The 20,259-nt window shown below is 40.9% G+C and overlaps 1 protein-coding gene across 22 annotated transcripts in view; it reads left to right on the top strand.

Moving 5' to 3' along the window:
• C2cd5 (C2 calcium dependent domain containing 5) overlaps window positions 1-20,259 on the top strand; it is a 92,162-nt gene that overhangs the window by 51,896 nt on the left and 20,007 nt on the right. For all 22 annotated transcript variants that reach the window (XM_085687322.2, XM_085687315.2, XM_085687316.2 and 19 more), the window contains 12 exons: window positions 571-685; window positions 3,730-3,825; window positions 7,504-7,695; window positions 8,766-8,952; window positions 11,375-11,539; window positions 14,873-15,013; window positions 17,738-17,801; window positions 18,064-18,125; window positions 18,321-18,419; window positions 18,965-19,054; window positions 19,481-19,568; window positions 19,689-19,775. In XM_085687322.2, the coding sequence (XP_085543448.2) occupies window positions 571-685; window positions 3,730-3,825; window positions 7,504-7,695; window positions 8,766-8,952; window positions 11,375-11,539; window positions 14,873-15,013; window positions 17,738-17,801; window positions 18,064-18,125; window positions 18,321-18,419; window positions 18,965-19,054; window positions 19,481-19,568; window positions 19,689-19,775 (1,386 nt within the window). The remainder of the gene's footprint in view (window positions 1-570; window positions 686-3,729; window positions 3,826-7,503; window positions 7,696-8,765; window positions 8,953-11,374; window positions 11,540-14,872; window positions 15,014-17,737; window positions 17,802-18,063; window positions 18,126-18,320; window positions 18,420-18,964; window positions 19,055-19,480; window positions 19,569-19,688; window positions 19,776-20,259) is intronic.

Here is a 20,259-nt window from a genome sequence, read left to right on the forward strand (position 1 = left end):
TAGAACTCGGAATGTAGTGGATTATAAAAGTAGGTGACAGAATATGAAGTCAGAATTTAAATCAAATTTATGCATAGGACATATAAGGTGTTCATTCACTCAGTGAGATGAGACACAGTGTGTCCTCTCAGCTTAGAATCTGACCTGGGTGTGATAGTGCATGCCTGTACCCTAGAGTTCAGAAGACAGAGGCAGAAGGATCAGATCAGGGTTATCCTCAGCTCCCTATGTGAGTTTGAATCCAGCCTGAGCTATGTGAAATCCTGTCCCCCAAATCAGTCAAACCAACAAACAAGTTTGGAATCTGGAAGGTTGAGACCTCCACCGTAAGTTATAGCTGTTAAAACATACGTATACTAAAAGACATGCCCTGCAAGTGTCCCTTGAAGTAGGAAAGCTAGTAAAGCTGAGTGGTCTGCCTAACTGTCACTGTCAGAGCACTTTAACGGACAGGAAGTGTAAAGTGTGGGGCAGTACTTCCATCTCCCCGAGTCAGGGTGCCTGCAGACATTTCCTGTTAACATATAATATGCTGCTGAGTAGTCAACTGACTTCAACTTTATGTTTCAGATGAACCAGAAACTCGAGATGCGTGGTGGGCAGAAATCAGACAGGAGATAAAGTCACACGCTAAAGCCTTAGGCTGCCATGCTGTAGTGGGCTACAGCGAGTCAACTAGCATCTGGTAAATGGCTGCTTGGATTTTCTTACCCTGTGATTGGCTGGTCCTGTGAACTGGGAGATACGATGCACACCAGAGAAGAGGAGCAGTGGGGAGGCCAGCTGGGCCTTGAGTCTGTAAGACCAGGTTCCAGGTGCCTCCCGCCCATGTGATCGCTGTGAACTCCAGAGCCTCGGCTCATCTGTTAAACTGATGGGGATACAAGCTGTGTGCTGAGCTTTGAAGTGCCACACGAGTGTGTAATAACTGGTCGCCCCTTAGTCGTCCTCGTCCTGTAGCACGTCAGTGGCTGACTCTGCTGACTCCTTCCATTGGGGCGTCTGGTGGGGCGTAGGTGTCTTGTGAAGAAATCGCCAACTGTTTCCAGGTAGTCTTCAGGCAGCACTTGGGAGGCAGAGGTCTCACAGTGAGTTCAAGGCCAGCCTGGGCAACATAGTGAATTCCAGGCCAGCCAAGAGCTATGTAGACCTTCTATGCTTTCTGCTGCTGGTTTCCTGCACCTCCTGTCCTTCTGTCTTGGTCACTTGTCAGCTCTCTTCCTCCTTGCAGCTAGAATTGGACTTTCTTGTTACTAGTTTTCTCTTGCCACTGACTTTGGAGTATGTTTTGGACTTGCTGATCCATTGACACCGTCTACAACATTTCAAATTATGCTCTTCCACCATTAGCATTTACGCCTTCATGCCCAGTTCTCACCCTGTTGTTTAGGCACATACAGTCTTCTTTCTTTTAGTTATTTTACCATCCTTGAACCTCATCTGTTACAGGGAGCGGGGCCCCTTGTTCCGCCCGCCTGGCTAGCTTACACCCAAAATAATCACACAGAAACTATTAATTAAAACACTGCTCAGCCATTAATTCAAGCCTCCTATTGGCTAACTCTCACATCTTGATTTAACTCATTTCTATTAATCTGTTCACCACAAACAAGGTCGTGGCTTACTGGGAAAGATTCAGCATGTCTGACCTGGCATCTCCATGGTGATTCTCCCATTCTGCTTCCTCCCAGAATTCAGTTCTGTCTTCTCTGCCTACCTAAGTTCTGCCCTATCAGGCCAAGCAGTTTCTTTATTGATTAGCCAATGAAAGCAACATGTAAACAGAAGGACCTCCTACACCATTTCCCCTTTTCTGTTTAAAGAGGAAAGGAAGGCTTTAACTTTAACATAGTAAAATTACATATATCAAACAAAAACTACAATTACCATATTTATATCTATTTTATCTTTTATCATAACTAAGGAAAACTATAACTATAAATTCTTCAACTCCATCAAAGACTCCAAAAGGATATAATATTACCCAAGTAAACAGGAAGTACATCGTAAACAACTTCCAAAACTCTAAAATTGACAGAGACGTCTCGCTACCTGGCCAGTCACCCAAAATTCTTCTGTACTGTTGGAGCATCCATCTTTAGCCCACAGTCTCTCATCCTCACGGCCTTCTAGAAAGTTGGTAATTGTGGTAGTTAAGGAGCCCTTTGACCCTGTGCTGTCTCATTTCTCTACTTTACTTTGCATCATTCTTACTACCAGATTCTCTATTCATGTGTTCATCATTACTGTCAGAGAAAGGTCACTAACTTGCAGTAAATATGAATATTACTAAGCCATGGTATTTACTGTATTGTGTTCTTTGCTGTTTCAAGCCATGTATTATACCTTTGAATCTTTCTATTACCATTGAATAGATTTTTACTTAAAGATTTATTTCTTTTACTTTATGTGTAGGAATATTTTGCCTGCCTGCATGCATGTATGTATACCATGTATGTGCCTGTTGGATGCCCTGGAACTGTAGTTATAGGTGGTTGTGACCCACCCTTGAGGGCTGGGAATCACACCTGGGTCCTTTGTGAGAGTAACAAATGCTCTTAGCTACTGAGCTATCTTTCCAGCCTCCTAGTAGTTTTCCTGCTTGTTAGCTACCAACTTAGATAACTGCTCTGCCTTGCTCACTGGTAAGAAGTCCTGCCTTATTTAGTGCCATATGCTTTTATGCCTGAAGGATTTGATGCTTAAGACAGGATTTTTGTCATGAAATTTACATTCTGTTGGAGAAGTATGACATCTATGGTAAGTTGTATTGTTGAGCTATCCCAGGATGCTTCAGGACCCCAGAGGACCGGAAGTCTGGGAAAGGGTGGGAATGTTACCAGAAGTGGAATATGAGACTCCGTCATTTAGAAGTGCCAATGATGACTGGTGCTTGTTCGAAGTCATGGGGACGTAACATGAGCAACACAAATGCAGAGGAGACATGTGTGGGTCCTGGAGCGTGCATGCATGTGTGCAAAGTGTAATGAAGACGTTGTAGTGAATTTAAAGCTGTATCATGGGCACAAATTCATTGAGTTTCCTTCATACTCTGGATTCATGTGCCAGAAGCTACTTCTCTCAAAGCGTCTCCGCATCTAGATTTCATCTTTACTACCTTTTCCTCTGCTACTGATGGAATTCTTCGGTGCACACTGCTGTCCTGAACTCTGGCTGTTCCTCAGGTGCTCGCAGCAGTGTGCCTGAAAGCCTGATGCCCTGTGCTCAGACTTTATGTGTCTTTGTCTTGCTCTGTACACTTTCTCCTTGTTCTTCTCTCTCATTCCTCATCTGCTACTGTCTCACTGTGGGTGATACCACTCAACAATTCCATCTGTTGTTGTCTGATTAGTTTTGCTTTTAAGACAGGCAGTTTGTAACAAAGAATTTAAAAGAATTCCTTTTAAAGTAAGTTTTCTGTCATATATATGTGAAAGATACACTATCATTTGGTATATTTTGGATATCGTTTTAGATACTTTTGTGATTCTTATTCAGGTTAAACTGTAGCACTATAGATAAATTTTATAGTTATACTTTTAGAATAATATTAATAAATCTTCATAGATATTAAGAGTAATACAGTTTGGTAGCTTTTTACTGAGTTTAAAATCTGAACTGTTTAATCTTTCAGGAAGCTATTACTGTTAATTCATCTTTTAATTTGCAGTAGTTTTGCCGTCTGCATTTGATGTGACTTTGCTTTGTTTTATTTCCTCTCTCTTCTAGTGAAGAAGTTTGTATTTTATCAGCATCTGGCACGGCAGCTGTCCTGAATCCTCGGTTTCTTCAGGAAGGCACTGTGGAGGGCTCTTTGGAGCAGAGGTTGTCATGGCTTGCTTTCCTAAACAGAGAAGGGAGAGGTTGATTTTTTTTACAATCTCAGAGCTCGGGAGGTTTTTCTGTGTAGTTGGCAGGTGTTGGTGACTGTCGCAGCAGTACCTGGTAACAGCTGTTTGGGATTCTGCACTTTTAGGCACCCTGCAAATACCTACACAGAGACCCCCTATTATGAAAGCTTTAAATTAACGCATTTACGTTAATCTATGTTCTGTCATGTGGCATTACCTCATCTCCATCTTGCGCCTCTTATTTTCTCTCCATATTTCTTCTCCTCTTCTCAGAGTCCTCTCTATCCACGGAAGTCTGTCTGACCTCTTACTAGCTATTGACTGTTCAGCTTTTATTACACTAGTCACAGAAACACATTTTCACACAGTGTACGGATATCCCAGAACATTCTGTCTTATATGTCACCTTGGTGTCTTGATAAAGTCCCATGTAGGACTAACAGCAGAAGAATTTAAGTGTACCCTTTTAATTTCTTTTACTCTATTGTCTTCTTTTTGTCTCATCACCACAAGTAGAATTTATTTTCATAAATTCCTCTTTCACAAAACAGTCAAAGCACGTACTATATTGTGTTGCTTTAAAGCTTCATGAAAAATGACTTTAATACATGTGAAATGGAAAATGAGAGTATTAGGTAAGATTAGCTTACTTTTAACTTACTTAATTATTGTAACCTTTAAACTGTTAATGTCCATAAATGTAAAAAATTTTTTTATCAACAGATGAAACTATCTAATGTCTATGTTAATAAATATATATAAATATGTTAGATTTATTATCTTAATATTGGCATCTACTGTGTTTCAAAACAACTTAACTATGCAAACTAAGGAAGAAAGTATAAAAGTCCTAATGTAGAATCATATGCTAACCTGGAAAAGAAGAGGACCGTAGTTAGCTGCTTTTGAGTGGATGCTGGCCAGTCTATTCTAGCACCCTCAAACTAGGGGACATGGTTGAGGAATTGGACTCTCCTACTGAGTTATTTGCCTGATGCATGTGTAGCTCCTGGGCTAAGAAGTGAGCCAGGGCATGTGCTTGCTGGGCAGGCTGCAGTCAGCTATGCCTGTGGGACATTCCCATCTGATTGCTTTCCTGAGTAAGGCAGAAGATCCCTGGTTGAGTTTAGGATTTTGTTATGTTAGGCAAGTGCTTTGCCGCTGAGCTATGTCCATGGTGTCTTAGAAACCTAATTCAATAAGTTTTCCGAAACATCCTGGGTTTACATGGGTATAGCAAATTCTAGTAAAATATTTTTAAAACATCTGTTATTTGTATGTGTGTATGTAGAGGGGATGTGGTTGCACACATGCCATGACATGTGGGTGATACTCAGAAGACAACTTGTACGTGTGAGCTCTTTCCTTTTACCATGTGAGTTCCAGGGATCAAACACAGGTAACCAAACTTGGTGGCAACTGCTCTTACCTGCTGATAACTTTAGCCAGATCCCCTCCACAACCATGGAATTATTAATGCATACTAGACATAATTTGGAGAATATCGGAGAATAGAAAGAAAAATGATTACCTTCATTTCAGTACTCAGAAAGTCCTTTCTGTACTTTTTGTGTTTCAGATGTTTATAAATTGTACTGTTCTGATTTTTGTGCCTGGTGATTTTGCTGTAGATATATAAATCTATGCAGAGTGCTTAATTAAAAATGGTTTCACTTAAGTCATCCTCCTGAGTTCAAATAAATGTGAATTCAAACAGGAGGTCAGATTGTGACTTAGCAGGCTGGTGTGTTATCCTAGGCCAATTCAGGTTATATGGACTTGCATTTGCATCTGTCAAGCAGACATTACATTTGTAGGATAGGTATATTTAGTTGTAGCTTCCTTGATTTTCCAAGGAAACCCCATATAATATCTCTAAGTAGTCATTCCAGTTTAATAGAAGAGGTTAGATAACTGGTGTGGAGTCACACTGTTTGTGACCTGCTGGCAGGGAGTGGGTGGCCGTGGGTGCTCCTTGTCAGCTTTTGTGATATGTATGTCATAAAGTAGGTCTTTTGGCTTTTCAGGAATGTAAAAATAGTTGCTGGAAACAAGCAATCTTACTGTATACCTTTTTCTCACATTTTTTTTTTCAAATACCTTTTTGTTGTTAAAATTTTCCCATAATTTCTTATTTTTTATTCTTTGGTAAATTCACATCTAAATTTAGTATATTTTGGTGTTTTTTTTTTTTTTTTTTTGTTCTCCATTACCATCTCTCATCACCCTCTGATTCCTCTGAAACGCTTCTTCTTCCTAACAGGTCCCTTCTGATTTCATGTCTTTTTTGGTGACCCACTGAATTTAATTAGGGTTGCTTCTAGGAACAGGGATTGGGAGTTACTTACTGGGGCACGACAACATACTAATGTCCACTCCACTGAAGAAAATTCTTCTCCCTCCCTCAGCAGCCATTAACTGTCAATGTGTCAGTAGCCTCTCAAGTAGGAGTGGGCCTCACTCCTCCATGCACAGTGGGATGTTAGTGGTCCCTATTTGTGCAGATCTGTGTAGATAGATAGCTACGGCAACTGTGTGCTCGTTTACAGAAGACAGTGTTTCACGGAACTCCTCCCCATCCTGCTGTGTTCTTAACATTCTTTCTACGCCTTCTTTTGCAATGTTCCCTGGCCATTATGGGGGTTATACAGATGTATACTTGACATTGAGTCCCTTATTCTCGGCACTTTTACCACATAAAAGTCTTTGCATTAACCATCACCCCTACAGATAGACGCTTCTCTGAACAAGGCTAAGAGCAGTATTAGTCTATGGCTATAAATGGCAATCTGATACATTGCCCATTTTGCAAAACAACAGTAGGTTCCTCAGAGGAACAGTAGGTTCCTTTCCAACCATGGGCTCCTGACTAGTACTAGGTATGTGCTCTCTCTTGTGGCGTGGGCTTCAAATTCAATCAGAAAGCAGTAGGTTGCTTATAGTAGTCATGCTACTATTCCACCAGTGGGCACATTTGCCTGACATTTTGGTGTTGCAGCTCCCAGGGTTCACTGCTGGGTAACACACTTTTTCCTCCAGAAGCCTGTATATCACTCAGCACTCTGTGAGCTGGTTAGCAGGGTGGGTGGAGGTTTACAGGTCCGTCCTAGCTTGGTATCTATATGTCCTGCAACTAAAGCATTTAGTGGCCTCAGTAATATCTTATCATTTGGTTTCCATGGGCAGCTAAGCATTTTTGTTTGTTTGTTTGTTTGGTGTGTATGTGTTTCTATTTATTAACCATTAGGAAAATGCTATCCTTGCTATCTATCCTTCTGTTTTTATGATATTCACCCTCCTAGTTTTTGTGTCAGAAGTCATCTCTGTCACGTTATGGCAAATGATCAAACGGAATTAGTATAACATAACTCTTTTTCTTGGAAGAGTGGTAATAACCCTGACTTCATGGTTATTAGCAATTTATCAGTCACAGTGGTATTCCCACTGCTCAGGTATAAGCTGTGTGGGTCTATGCACAGATACTGTGTCTGATATATATATATCAGATATATGATATATATATATATAGTGTGGATGTTACAGGTATTTTAGAAATGCTCCATGACACCTGTTTGCTAGTTTTCTTTGTTTAAGGATGACCAGGTTCTGAATCTTGAGTAGAGTGCCTTATTTTTTAAATATATTTACCTAGGATTGAAGAAAACTTGCCCGTGGGCTGCGCATTCTGCCATATACCGTACGATGAGCTTAACATGCCGTTCCCTGCTCACCTCACATACTGTTACAACTGCCGGAAACAAAAGGTCCCCGATGTCCTCTTTACAACCATCGACCTGCCCACTGATGCAGTGGTTGTTGGGAAAGGTTGTCTTATCCAGGCAAGGTATGTTTGTGAAAACTGTCTGGTGTCCCCAAGAGGTACAGAGTCATAAACTTGGTGTCCAATACCTATTCATGTCCAGGGAATTGCTGATATTGTCCTCTTTTACACATCAGCTTAATTCCAAAGTTACAGTGAGTTTTGTTCTGAAATATATTTCTATTCTATTTAGTGTTTTTCCTCTTCTATCTTCTGTTCCCTTCTGGCATTATTTCCCCCTCCCCCTAAGTATATTTCTTTTAGTATTTTTTGATGATCTGTTGGTGGTGCATGTTGTTTTTGTTTGGAAATGTGTTTACTTTTATGTTGCAAGTGTTTTCTGAGCACAGTGCTTTTACCACTGTCTTCTGGCTGTCATTGCTGTTGTTCATGACGTGTTGATCTAGCTATGGTCCCTTTGAAGGCTTTCTGTTGCATAATAGGTGCACAAGTAACTTTTGTGCCTAAGCTAATGTTCCTCTCTGCCATTCTTCTATCCTGTATCACACACAGTTACGGAACCTAAGATTTTTAAAAATTTTATGTGTATGGGTGTTTTGCCTGCCTGTGTGTATGTATGCACATCGTGTGCACATCTGGTGCCTGCACAGACCAGCAGAGGGCATCAGATCCCTTAGGACTGGAGTTTTTTTGATAGGATTGGGAGCTGCCATTGGGTGCTCGGACTTAAACTCTCGTACTCTAGAACAGTGTTCTTAACTGTTGAGCCATCTTTCCGGCATTAGAACCTAAGGTTTTTAATTGTGTAGTGGTTCTGATCATTAATCATTTTTATTTCTAGAGATTCTGAGGTTTTAAATTTCCGCGTAATTGAACTAGAACTTTCAGTGAAGACATACCTAGTGAGAGTAACGGCAAAGCAGCAGATTATAGTAGAGCAAATCTGTTTGAGACTAGTGTTTTACTAAGAATGCTTCTAGGGAGTCTTTTTTTTTTCCTCAGTGGTGCTGGAGATCAGACCCAAAATATCAGAAATTCTGAAGAAGTCTTCCGCCGAAGTAGAGTCCCATCTGGACATTTCTCAGGATGGTACCAGGAATACTGTGAGCTGACAGAGTTGTTTTCGTTTGCAGGTTATGTCGCTTAAAAAAGAAAGCCCAGGCGGAAGCCAATGCCACAGCTATCAGTAATCTCTTGCCGTTTATGGAGTATGAAGTCCACACTCAACTGATGAACAAGCTCAAACTCAAAGGAATGAACGCTTTGTTTGGACTAAGAATTCAGATCACAGTGGGTGAAAACATGCTGACGGGCTTAGCGGTGAGCTGAGAAGTGTCTGCCTGCCTTGTGTCAGCTCTGTAGCTCTGGGGTCTGCTGTGTGGGATTCAGTGTCTGCCTGCCTGTGTCAGCTCTGCAGCTCTGGGGTCTGTTGTGTGGGGTTCAGCCGATTATGTAAGAGATAGCATAGCCAGATGTGGTGGTTCGTCGTTAGAATCCCAACATGTAGGCATCTGAGACAGGGGAATCAGGAGATCAAGGCCTGCCTGGGCCACACACACAGTATGGCCCTGACTCAGAAGAAGCAAACAAAAGTAGACTTAGCTAAAGAAACAGACATCAAGCCTTTAATGGCTGGAGACACTTAGGGAAGTGAGTCTGCTGAGTGCCATTCACATAGTTTTAAGGGACTATGACCAGTCTAAAAGTTATCATTGCAGTTTATTGGGTTGAAACCACTGATTTGAACTCTATTATATTTTCATATTTGGGGCTGTTGACATTTACAGGATTCTCATCTGTGTTGGCAGCTTTCAAATTTTATCTCTTGCTGCCATCTTTTCAAGACACGTAGAGGTATTTAACTTAAAACTCTATGAATATTCTAGTCTTTATAAACTTTATATTTAAAATAAAAAATTATTTCCTATTCCATTTCTCATTTTTATTAGAACAAGCATGAAAATTATATTTATTTATTTATTTTAAATTTTGAGAAAGGGTTTTTGCTAATAAACACAAGCTGGCCTCAAAATCGTGATGCTTCTGCTTCTGCCTCCTGAGGGCTGGGTTTGCTGTTATGCACCACCGTTCTCAGCTGTACATTTTTCTATGTAGGAGACAGTCAAGTGGTTGTGGTGAATTGATCAGTTTCTGGCATTGATGTAACCTAAGGCCTGCGCCAGGCAGTACTTTTGTTTTTCCTAGCAATGCTGATTGTGTCCATCTGCCACTTGTGTGCACCAAACTCTTACTATCTGAAAGCTAGCTTCTATGACAGCTGACATGGGAGTCCCTGCTGGATGTCACTTAAGAGGAGAAGACAGTGCTGCCACAGGCTGTCAGTGGTTTCAAACTCAGGCTCATCTGGTTCTGCAATTCCAGGCTGTTGTGTGTCATCAGTCAATGAATGGAGCAGAAATGTTTAAGTGATGTCAAGGCCTGGCAGGGCTCCTTAGTGGTGGACTTGAGGAACCAAGTTATGGCTATGCTGATTATATTCTGGAAGAGTACTCTGTGCAGGACTAGTTTCAGATGATGTGTAGACGTTATTATAGAATCTTGCAAAGTAGTCAATTGACTGATTTCACATTAAATATACAAATACCCAAGAAAGAACTGCCTCTCCTATTTCCCATACCCCACTTCAATGCTTCTCTTTTTGCTGTTGTTACTGTCTCACATTTACTTCTGTGTGTGCACACCCTGCGGTGCAGAGACCATGGTGCACATGCTGGGACTAAAGGACAACCTGTAGAAGTCACTTCTCTCCTTCCACTGTGCAGGTTCATCAAGCCTGATGATCCAGGCCATCGAGTTTTGCAGGGAATGCCTTTACTTGACATCTTGCCAGCCCTGCTTTTACTCTTTTTGAGACAGGGTTTTAAGAAGCCCAGTCTGATCTTCAACTTGTTCTGTAACTGAGGCTGGTCTTGAATTCCTTATCATCTTGGGTCTACCTCTCATGAGCTGGGATTACAGGCATGTGCCTCTATACCCACTGCAGTGCTTAGATTTCTTCACATTTTGCTCTGTTTGTGGTAGCTTAAACACACACACACACACACACACACACACACACACACACACACATATTTTTATCTTGCTTTATAGTTCTCATAACTTTCCAGTACTGATTATATACAGTGACTGCAGGAAAATGAGAAATTATCATTGTGTTAAATAGTAAAATAAATGTGTCAAGTATGTTGTTTGTGCTGGTGGTTGTGGAGTGAGTGGGAGAATACACACAGGGATGAGACTGCTCGCATTTTCTTACCTCATCCTTGTGATTGCAGCGGTTCTCCTCTGTTGCCCATCTCAAGCAGACTGTCTACTCATTGGTTACTGTTTTAGTAGCGTTTTTCTTTTTGCTAAGGTATGTTAGATTTCAAGTTATTTTTATGTGTGTATTTTAGATATTTTGAGACATGGTCTCACACTATAGCCAGTCTGGAACTCACACTGAAACTCAGGCTTACCTAGAACATCATATCCTCCTGCCCAAACTGCTCAGAGTTCTACTTTTTTTTTTTTTTAATAGAATGAAGCAAAAGCTTTAAAAGGTATACTTGGTTACTTAGAGAACCCCTTTCACAGCTGTTTTCCATCACTTAGAAACCTCTCTGAGTAGAGCAACACTTGTTAACTTTTGTGTGTTCTTATAGACGTGGCCTGGCCATGTGTCTTTAGTACGGAGCAGTCATCTGATGTCTCTCTGATTATATCCCTGTTACTCTCACAGTCGGCCACAGGGGTCTACCTAGCCGCTCTGCCGACTCCTGGTGGGATCCAGATCGCTGGGAAGACCCCCAGTGACGGCTCCTATGAGCAGCACATCTCCCACATGCAGAAGAGAATCAACGACACGATCGCCAAGAACAAAGAACTGTATGAGATCAATCCTCCGGTAAGTGGATGGAGCCTGCCAGGGGATGGACCAGTTACTGGTCGGATGTGGTGTGTCTGGAGGAGATCTTCCTGTGGACATGAGTTTTGCTCCTCTCTGCTGTCTTTACTTAAACATCCCCTTCTGGATGGGACTCCTCCGACATCGAGTGTACAGAGTGCAGCTCTCCTTTCAAGTTTGCTTCTTGTTTCTTCCTCTGTTTCCTGTGATGCCCGTGTGGTTGTGCCTTTACGTGTGTGTGTGTGTGTGTGTGTGTGTGTGTGTGTGTGTGTGTGTATGCATGTTCACAGGACTGTCCACACCCAAAGGTTTTAAACTTTTTTCTCTTGCCTGCTGTGACGTCTAGAGTACAACTCCATCACAGCTGTGTGTCTTGATGTAGGAAGGTCTCCTTTCAGTAACAGTCTCTTAGTAAATATTTGTTAAATGGTTGTTAGGTAAGTAGTTTAAATTTCTCTCTTTTGGCTGGCATATTGATTTACGTCTGTAATCCCAGCACTTGGAAAGCTGAGGAAGAACAGTTGCTGTGTGTTTGAGGCCAGTCTGGGCTGCAGAATGAGACCCTTCTTGAGAAGTGAGATGCAGTAGCGGGGATGCCTCAGTGTCTGCTCCTTTCAGATTGGTCGCCACCCTTGCCATCGTCAGTCCCTAAGCTTCCAGCTGCATTCCCTGTTCGCACAGTGTGGATACCTTCAGCCGTAGTCTGAACTAACAGAAACGTGCTGCAGTTACAATTAAATATCTTTTATAACTACTCCCACAAAGGGGTACTGTTTGAGTAATATTTTAGTAATTTTATACGTAGTTCTAGCTTGGGCTGGTCTTTTGATATGCTGCCTCAGAATTCATGCTTCACTTATAGCTTTGGTCCTGTTCTTGGAGCAGAGTGGTAAAGCTGACTGAGGGCTCAGGGATTTGATGAGAAGTGTGAGGCTCAGTGTGGGGACCACTGGGCCTTTGCTGTTCAACCAGCTTGAATTGGGATTTGCTCCAATTATAAAATGCAGTTGGAAAACAGTGTAAAATATCTCTTCAGTGTATTTTTAAATTACATGTCGAAAATGTAATGTTTTAAATATAATGAGATAAACAAAATTTCCATTAAAATTAGTTCTGTTTTTCTTTATTATGTAGTGTCGCTTGCTTTGTGTTTCTGTTGGACAATGACTTGAAACTTAAAACAATGAAATGCTGAAGTATTACCATATTAATATCTGAAAAATAGTCTTAAGAGCTCTCATAGCCCTTGCTAATAAACATTTGTACATTGTTTTTCTTTTACAATTACTTTTTGGTATTTGAACATGCTGTTACAGTGTTTATGCCTTTTGGGTTCGATGAAGCTGCACTGGAGCTCTGTGTAGTTTGTTTGTTGGTTCCAGTGGTGTCCGCTACTCTTTCCCTAAGTCTCTACTGCCTGTGTGACTCCGTCCTGATCGCCCGTGTGCTCTGCAGCCACTCTGCCTGCCAAGTGCCAATGAGGTTCATTTACACGTCTGTCTTTCACTACTGTGATAGTCAGATTTGTGCACCGTCACGCCCATCTGCACCCAACCAATCTCAGAGAGAAAATACTTAAAATTCCCGAGCAGGCTCAAGCTCTGTGTCTTGCCATTAGTCCTTAAACAGCATAGTGCAACAGCTGTCTCTACAGCTTCAACTCACGTCGTCAGGCCTGGCCATGTAGCTCAGTGTAGAACACTGGCCTAGTATGTGCTAGGCCCTAGATTTGGTCTCCACTTCTTCAAATTATTAAAGCACACACATAACAAATTGTGTGTAAGCTATGTGCAGATTCTTTGTCATTTTGTGAAGCCTACTCAAACACCCGCATATTTTAATATCCATGGGGTCCTGGAACCATTACACTGTGAGTATGGAGGAGTGATTGTAAGAGCCTCTTGGAGACAGATATTTTATAAGAATACAAATTAAGTTACTCTACTCAGAGAACACTGAGTTGTTCTTCCTTTCACACAACTCAGGTTTTTGAGGAAGAAGAAAATCTGTTATGATTTTAAATATTCCAACAGGTATGGATTTTATTCCAGTATGTCTTTTCTTCCTTCAGACCCTAAGAATATTAATTGTCTTTATTTTTAGGAACTGTTTGACAAAGTTGGTACTCAGGCTTGATTGCTTGGCCACTGTTCACATTACAATTTTATGTTTTAAATTGTATATAGCAGTCAGTCTATACCCACCTTTCAATATGTTAATATTGAGCTATAGATTTTATTTTCATTATGTATGTATAGGGGCAACAGTATGTGCATAGGAATACTTGTGCCTGTAGAGGCCAGAGAGGACACTGGATTCCCTGGAGCTGGAGTTACAGATGGCTATTAGCTACCTGACTTGGGTGATCGGGTTCTCTGCAAGAGAAGTGTGTGCTCCTAAGCTCCAGCTGCTTACTATTAAATAGAGATGTGGATCAGTTCTTCTCTTAGGAAGAGAACCCTCGCTGACTGTTCTTATTGGATTAAGTTTCCTCAATAAATTGAAAATATTTTGATGTTCAGATTTTTATTAAGACAATATATGGTATCAAAGTAAGAGAGACTTTTAAAATGATACTACTGTGGTACCCTAACTTACAAGACTTGACTGTATCAAATATCAAGTGTTACCATTTAGTATCAAGAGAGACAGTCACAGAATTCAAAACTCACAATCACAAAAGGTAGTATTCTTTTTAGTGAAAAACAACAACAACAACAACAACAACAAATCCACCAGAACTGCTGCTGCCTTGAATGGATTCCTCATTTAGTTTTAACTTACAGTTGTGTTATTCTCTCATTTTTGTTGCTTTTGAAGATTATTTAGCATGCTAAATTGCATAGCTTGTACATGCATTTGGATATGTATGTATTATCTTGTTCTATTACACATACATTTCTTATTCTTCACATTTAACTGTGGTAGATCTTTGAAATATTGCTACTAGATAAGAAAGGCTATGAAAGAGTAAAACCCTTTCCTGGAAAAGTTTTAAATCTTTATATAACTAATTGTACTTTGAAATTCTTCATAGAAAATGTATACAGTATATAGAAATACTTGTAGCCTGGATTGACACGGTTCTGAGCCCGTTGTAGTTCCCTGTCTGTGCGCTAGATGTCAACATGACCTTGTTATGCCCTTGACAGTTACCCTGCTTTAGAGATGAAAGGAAGTATCTGTGTCTTCTATAACCCGAAAGGTTCAACTTAAATAGAGAGTTCACTGAATGTATTGTGTGGATTGTTTTCTTCTCGGAAAGCTGCCCATTAGTATAAAACTTTAAAACAAAACAGAAAAATTCATTCTCCATAACTGCATGTCTTTTAGGAGGTATCTGAAGAGATTATAGGATCGCCCATCCCAGAACCTAGACAGCGTTCAAGACTTTTAAGATCACAATCAGAAAGTTCTGATGAAGTTACAGAATTAGACCTTTCACATGGGAAAAAAGACGCGTTCGTGTTAGAGGTAATGCTGCATTGGAATAAATGTCTTTAACGTTTCAGTAGATAAATATTTTGTAATTAAATTCTAACCTGACATACAACTTGTACATTAAGTTTTACAAGTATCAGGGAAGTTGTGGATTGCAGGCATGAAGCTAGCACTGGGTAACTGATGCTGTAATGTACAAGACAAGGTGAGCAACCCTCATCAAAATCTATAATCTGAATTGTCCGGAAATTCCAAATGTTGTGGCTGGGGTAGAGTGCTTGCCTCGTGTTCCCGAGACCATGTGCACGATCCCAAGCGCCTGTCACCTGGACACGACGTGAAGCTGTAACCCTGGCACTGCAGACTGTCTAGACCCTACATATCTCCATATCTACTGTTCCCCCTCTCCCAAGAAAAAATTTGAAAGTTCATGTTAAAAGTTTTAGATTTTGGACCATTTTAGTCTTTGGAGTTTAGGAGTAGAAATGTTTAACCCTTTAAATATATGTAGATGCCAGAGTCTGGAGCACTGGAATCTGAAGGGTTTGGGTCCCAGCATTCTGGGGAACGGACACTCACCTGTAATAGTAAACATTTGGAGTTATTCTTTTTAAACTTGAATGACTTTAATCACAAAATGCACTGTTTCAAACACAGTATAAGTATTACTTTTTATGACTGTATTTGGTAAGTATTGCTATCTCTTTGAATACTGAGTATTGTGTATTCTCATTGAGTGCAGGACATTGTCTTGCTGGTCTTTATTAAAAGACAATTAGAACATTTAAGCTTTTCCAGAGAGTGGCTGTGGAGCCATGAGCCAGTGCTCAGCAGTTCACCAGTTTACTGTTTTCAGACCAGTTCCTTTTCCCCAACCTGAGAGCAGCTTTAGGAGGGGCAGGAAATCTTCCTGCTGTCGAATGGGAGGAGCTGAATGACATATGCGTGCTGTGAGGGAAGCATTAGGGAGTAGAATCTGGTGCATTTACCCCAGGGATTCTGGGAGCTGCTAGTCGTGTTGGATGAGAGTCCTGAACAGTGCCTTGGCTGTCCTAGGATGTCTCCCATAAGAGACAAGCAATTAAAGTGAGATGAGAGGCTTTTGTTTTTTAAGATTTATTAATTTGGTTTTTTTTTTTTTATTCATGTGAGTATGTGTGTGTGCACCTTCATGAGTTTTTGCAGGTGCCCCTTGAGGACAGAGAGATCTAGATTCCTAGATCTGGAGTTACAGGAATTCATTATGAACCACCCAGCATGGGTGCTAGGAACCAAAGCTGGATCTTCTCCAAGAACAATATGTGTTCTTAACTGCTGAGCCCTCCCTCTGGCCCTTGAGATGAGTTTTCATTTGCAGAAGTAGTGACCTGTCCTCCAGTGTTCTGCAGTTTGAGATGAGTAACAGGGGAGCCAGTGGAGAAGCGGAGTGGCTCGAGGAGGCCATAGGCACTCAAGCTGTGCAAGGTACCATGGCCAGCTGAAATATCAGCACTTCCTTGAGCTTGCAAAAATGGGGCTCTACTTCAGATCTAGTAAAAGAGAATTTCAAGGTGGGGCCCTAAAAATATTTTAACAGGCTCTCTAGGTGGCTAAGCATCACTTAAATTTTGGTCCAGCGTATAACTGATATGACAGATGCTAACATCTTAGTTGGGCAGAGGCACACAAGAAAAAGTGCTTCCAATGTGGGCAGAAGATGAGGGCAATGTATAGATTCAGGAGAAGGGAGAGATGGGGAATGCTTGTGGTCTTGCTTGTGAGTGTTCGGGGAATTGTGGCTTGTGTGGTCATGACTGGGCAGCTGAGCTAGAGTGGAGGTGAGCATGGCTGGGATGTTGGGATATGAGAGCACTATGGTTCTGTTTAGCCTTGTTTATATTATATATATGGACTATTTAAAAAGCTTCTTGAAAAGTCTACATAAATGTAACCTCAGTATACTTTAAAAAATTGCATTTAGGAGTATTTGAAGTTGTTATTGTGGGGAAATTTGCTGATGCTAGAATTTTTGCTTTATGTTACATTTTAATTTATTTTTATATGCATGTATTTGTATGGTGTATGAACATATGTGAGGGTGACTGCAGGGGCAAGAAGATGGTATTTTAGTTCCTTTCTATTACTGTGAAGAAATGCCATGACCAAGGCAACTTCTGGAAGAAAAGAGTTTATTGTGACTATAGATCCAGAAGTTGAGAGCCCAGGACCATCATGATAGCGAGTGAGCATGGCAGCAGGCAGGTTGGTTTGGTGATGGAGCAGTAGCTGGGTGCTTTCGTCCTTATCTTTGAGTAGGAAGCAGAGAGAGCTAACTGGGAATGTCATGGGTTTTTGAAACCTCAAATCCTATCTCAAATGACACACCTCCTCCAACAACGCTACACCTCCTAATCCTTCCCAAGCAGTTCTGCTATCTGGAGAGCAGGTATGCAGATCTATGAGCCTGTGAGGGCTATTCTCATACCAGAGGCTGCCATTTAAGGCTGTTGTGAGTGTCTCGGTTTGGGTCCTGGGAAGAGCAGCAAGCACTCTTAACTCTGAGCCCTATTTCCAACCCCCAAGTTAAATGCGTTGGCAGGGGAAATAGCTCTGCATTTTCTTAGTTCTTAAATGTTCTACCTTTCAGATAATGAAAGTGATTTTAAGGAATCAGGACAACTTCTGTGTTTAGTGGTTATACGGTAGTCTTATCTTTCTGTTTCTGGATCCAAGCCACTGATGCCATGTCATTTAGTAGTTTTATCTTTCTGTCTCCAGATTGATGACACCGATGCCGTGGAAGATGTGCACTCCCTCCTTACTGATGTTCCCCCTCCTTCAGGTACACAGCGAGCTAGCTCTGAGATAAAGCCTGTGTGCATCAATGTTCTGGTTCCTCTCTATAGGACTAACTTTCTTTTTAGCTTAGTAATTCAATCATTGGTTGTTTTTGAAATTGGGGTTTCATCTAACTCAGGGTGGCATTGAACTCAGTATGTAGTCAAAAGTAATGGAAGTTCTATATTTAGATTTTATTGTTGAGAAACATTTCTAAAACCATAATTAATAAAATATCACATTTTAATTGTAATTTGTTTTTGCAGGTTTTTATAGTTGTAATACAGAAATTATGCCTGGCATAAATAATTGGACATCAGAGATACAGGTAAACCGTTTTATTAATTTGAAACAAATACCATATACATTATAAGTGTCACTTAAATACCTATTCCTTTTGACCCTGAATAGCAATTACAAACCCTTTTTAATTTCATTAGTTATTCATTGTTTGCCAGCTTTATTAATTATTAGACTTAGAGGGAAGAATAACAAGATGTTGTGTTCTGTCTCCCACCCCTAGATGTTCACATCAGTAAGAGTGGTCAGACTGAGCAGCCTCAACCTGACTAATCAAGCTCTCAATAAGAACTTCAACGGCCTGTGTGAGAACTTGCTCAAGGTAGGAGCCTGCCACTCAGAACCCAGGTTAACTGGACCAGTCTCCTTTGTCCCTAGTGCCTCACATGCCTGTCAGTCTCAGCTGTGCCACAGCGAGACTCTCCTAAGAGTCGGTACTGTGGAAGAAGCTATTTAATTTAGTAGCTAAACTTTCGTAAAAATCTAGTACATCTGTAGAGTAACCAGTTTTAAGAGCCAGAGTTGTTGACGAACACTAATCCTTTAGCAGTGCATTTTCTTTGCATAGAATGGTAGGTTCTATAACGTTGTGTTAGTTCGTTGCAGTGCATGCTGTGACCGGGCTCCCCTTAGTCCTCTTTCTTCCAAGATAGTCCTGCCTGTGACCTCATGTCCTCTGTGTTTACATGATCATACACTGTAAACACTTAAGGCTTACTGACAGCTAGTCACTGACACTGTGCTCTCAGAGCGATGGGCCAGTTTTGCTTTCTTTTCTTGGTTTTCACCTTTTGTGATGTAATGTCCTTGGATAGAATTAGTTCCATGAAGCCAAGAGGTAAATCACCAGTCCTCTCTTCTGTGCAGAGCCTGTACTTCAAACTCCGCTCCATGACTCCCTGCTGCCTCTGCCATGTGAACTTCACAGTGTCTCTGCCTGAAGACGAGCTAATCCAGGTAACTTTGAAGGTGCCATTGATTGTGGAAGAGGCGTCTAGCCCTTTGTGCTGTTTTAGTTTATTGTTACCATAACTAAGTAACTATGACACAATGTTTTAACTCAGATTATCTAAAGAATATTAGTGTGTGTCAGGCCGTGTATTTAATTTCCTTATTGCTGGTTATCTGCAGGGGGTTCACATGTATCTTCCCACTGAGGCCATAGTAAACAGAATGGGGCTCATTGTTCATGACATTCAGAGAAGGCTCTTTCAGAAATGTCTGGGTTTCTGAGTTTCCATAGATTTCTGGTTGAGAGTCTTAATCAGGAAGGGGAAACTAGTCAGTTGATACAGAGTTTCCCATGGTGCTGAAAGCAAATTGTAAGACTTTTAATGTTGTTAGTGATCGATTTGCTAATCACGATTGTTTCTATAATCCTAGGTTACAGTCACAGCAGTCGCAATAACTTTTGATAAAAACCAGGCTTTACAGACCACAAAAGCCCATGTTGAAAAGACACTGCAGAGAGGTAAATTTTGATGTCAGGAAGTTAAGTTCACATTTGTCTGTTACAGCTGTGTGACGGGTTTTTAGGTTAAAGCTGGAGCGGTAGATGGCTGCTCAGTAACTGGTGTGCTTGCCTCTCCAGCCTCTGCGGATAGCGAGGAGCCACTGCAGTTCCCGCTGGAGCTCTGCTCGGACTCCATGCCTGCTCCTGCTTTCCCAGCAGCGAAAGGTGGGTCCTCTCGAGTCAGCTGAGGAGTCTGCCCTCCATCTGTCTCTGTGTGTTTTCCATATACATAAATAGGGCAAAGTATGCCTTTCTTTACTTTGTGAAGAGATTATAAACTGTGAAGACCCGCTTTCTTATGTTCCATCCTTATACTAAAGTTTTACTTTTGAAGATTTGAGTTCCCAGTGTAAATATTTATGTAGAGTGATTTTGTATGGTAAGTTTTCTTCTAGTAGAGGTCTTTAAACATTTGAGATTTTTATAGACTCTCTGGGGGATGCTCAGGTTAGCCAAGAATGTTTCTATCTTTTACACCATAGCTGTTATTGGAGGACATTGTTTTTTATAAGAAATTGATAGTTTTTCAAATGCAAAACAATTTCTCCTTAATGGGAAAAATCTCTTGTTTTCTACATTCTATAGAAAAGAATAAAAGGATTGCTTTTTTCTTTATTTCTCTATTTTACTATAATTTTTATTTTAACTT

This window comes from Myodes glareolus, chromosome 3, assembly GCF_982192425.1.
Source record: "Myodes glareolus chromosome 3, mMyoGla1.1, whole genome shotgun sequence".
NCBI classification, from domain to species: Eukaryota; Metazoa; Chordata; class Mammalia; order Rodentia; family Cricetidae; genus Myodes; species Myodes glareolus.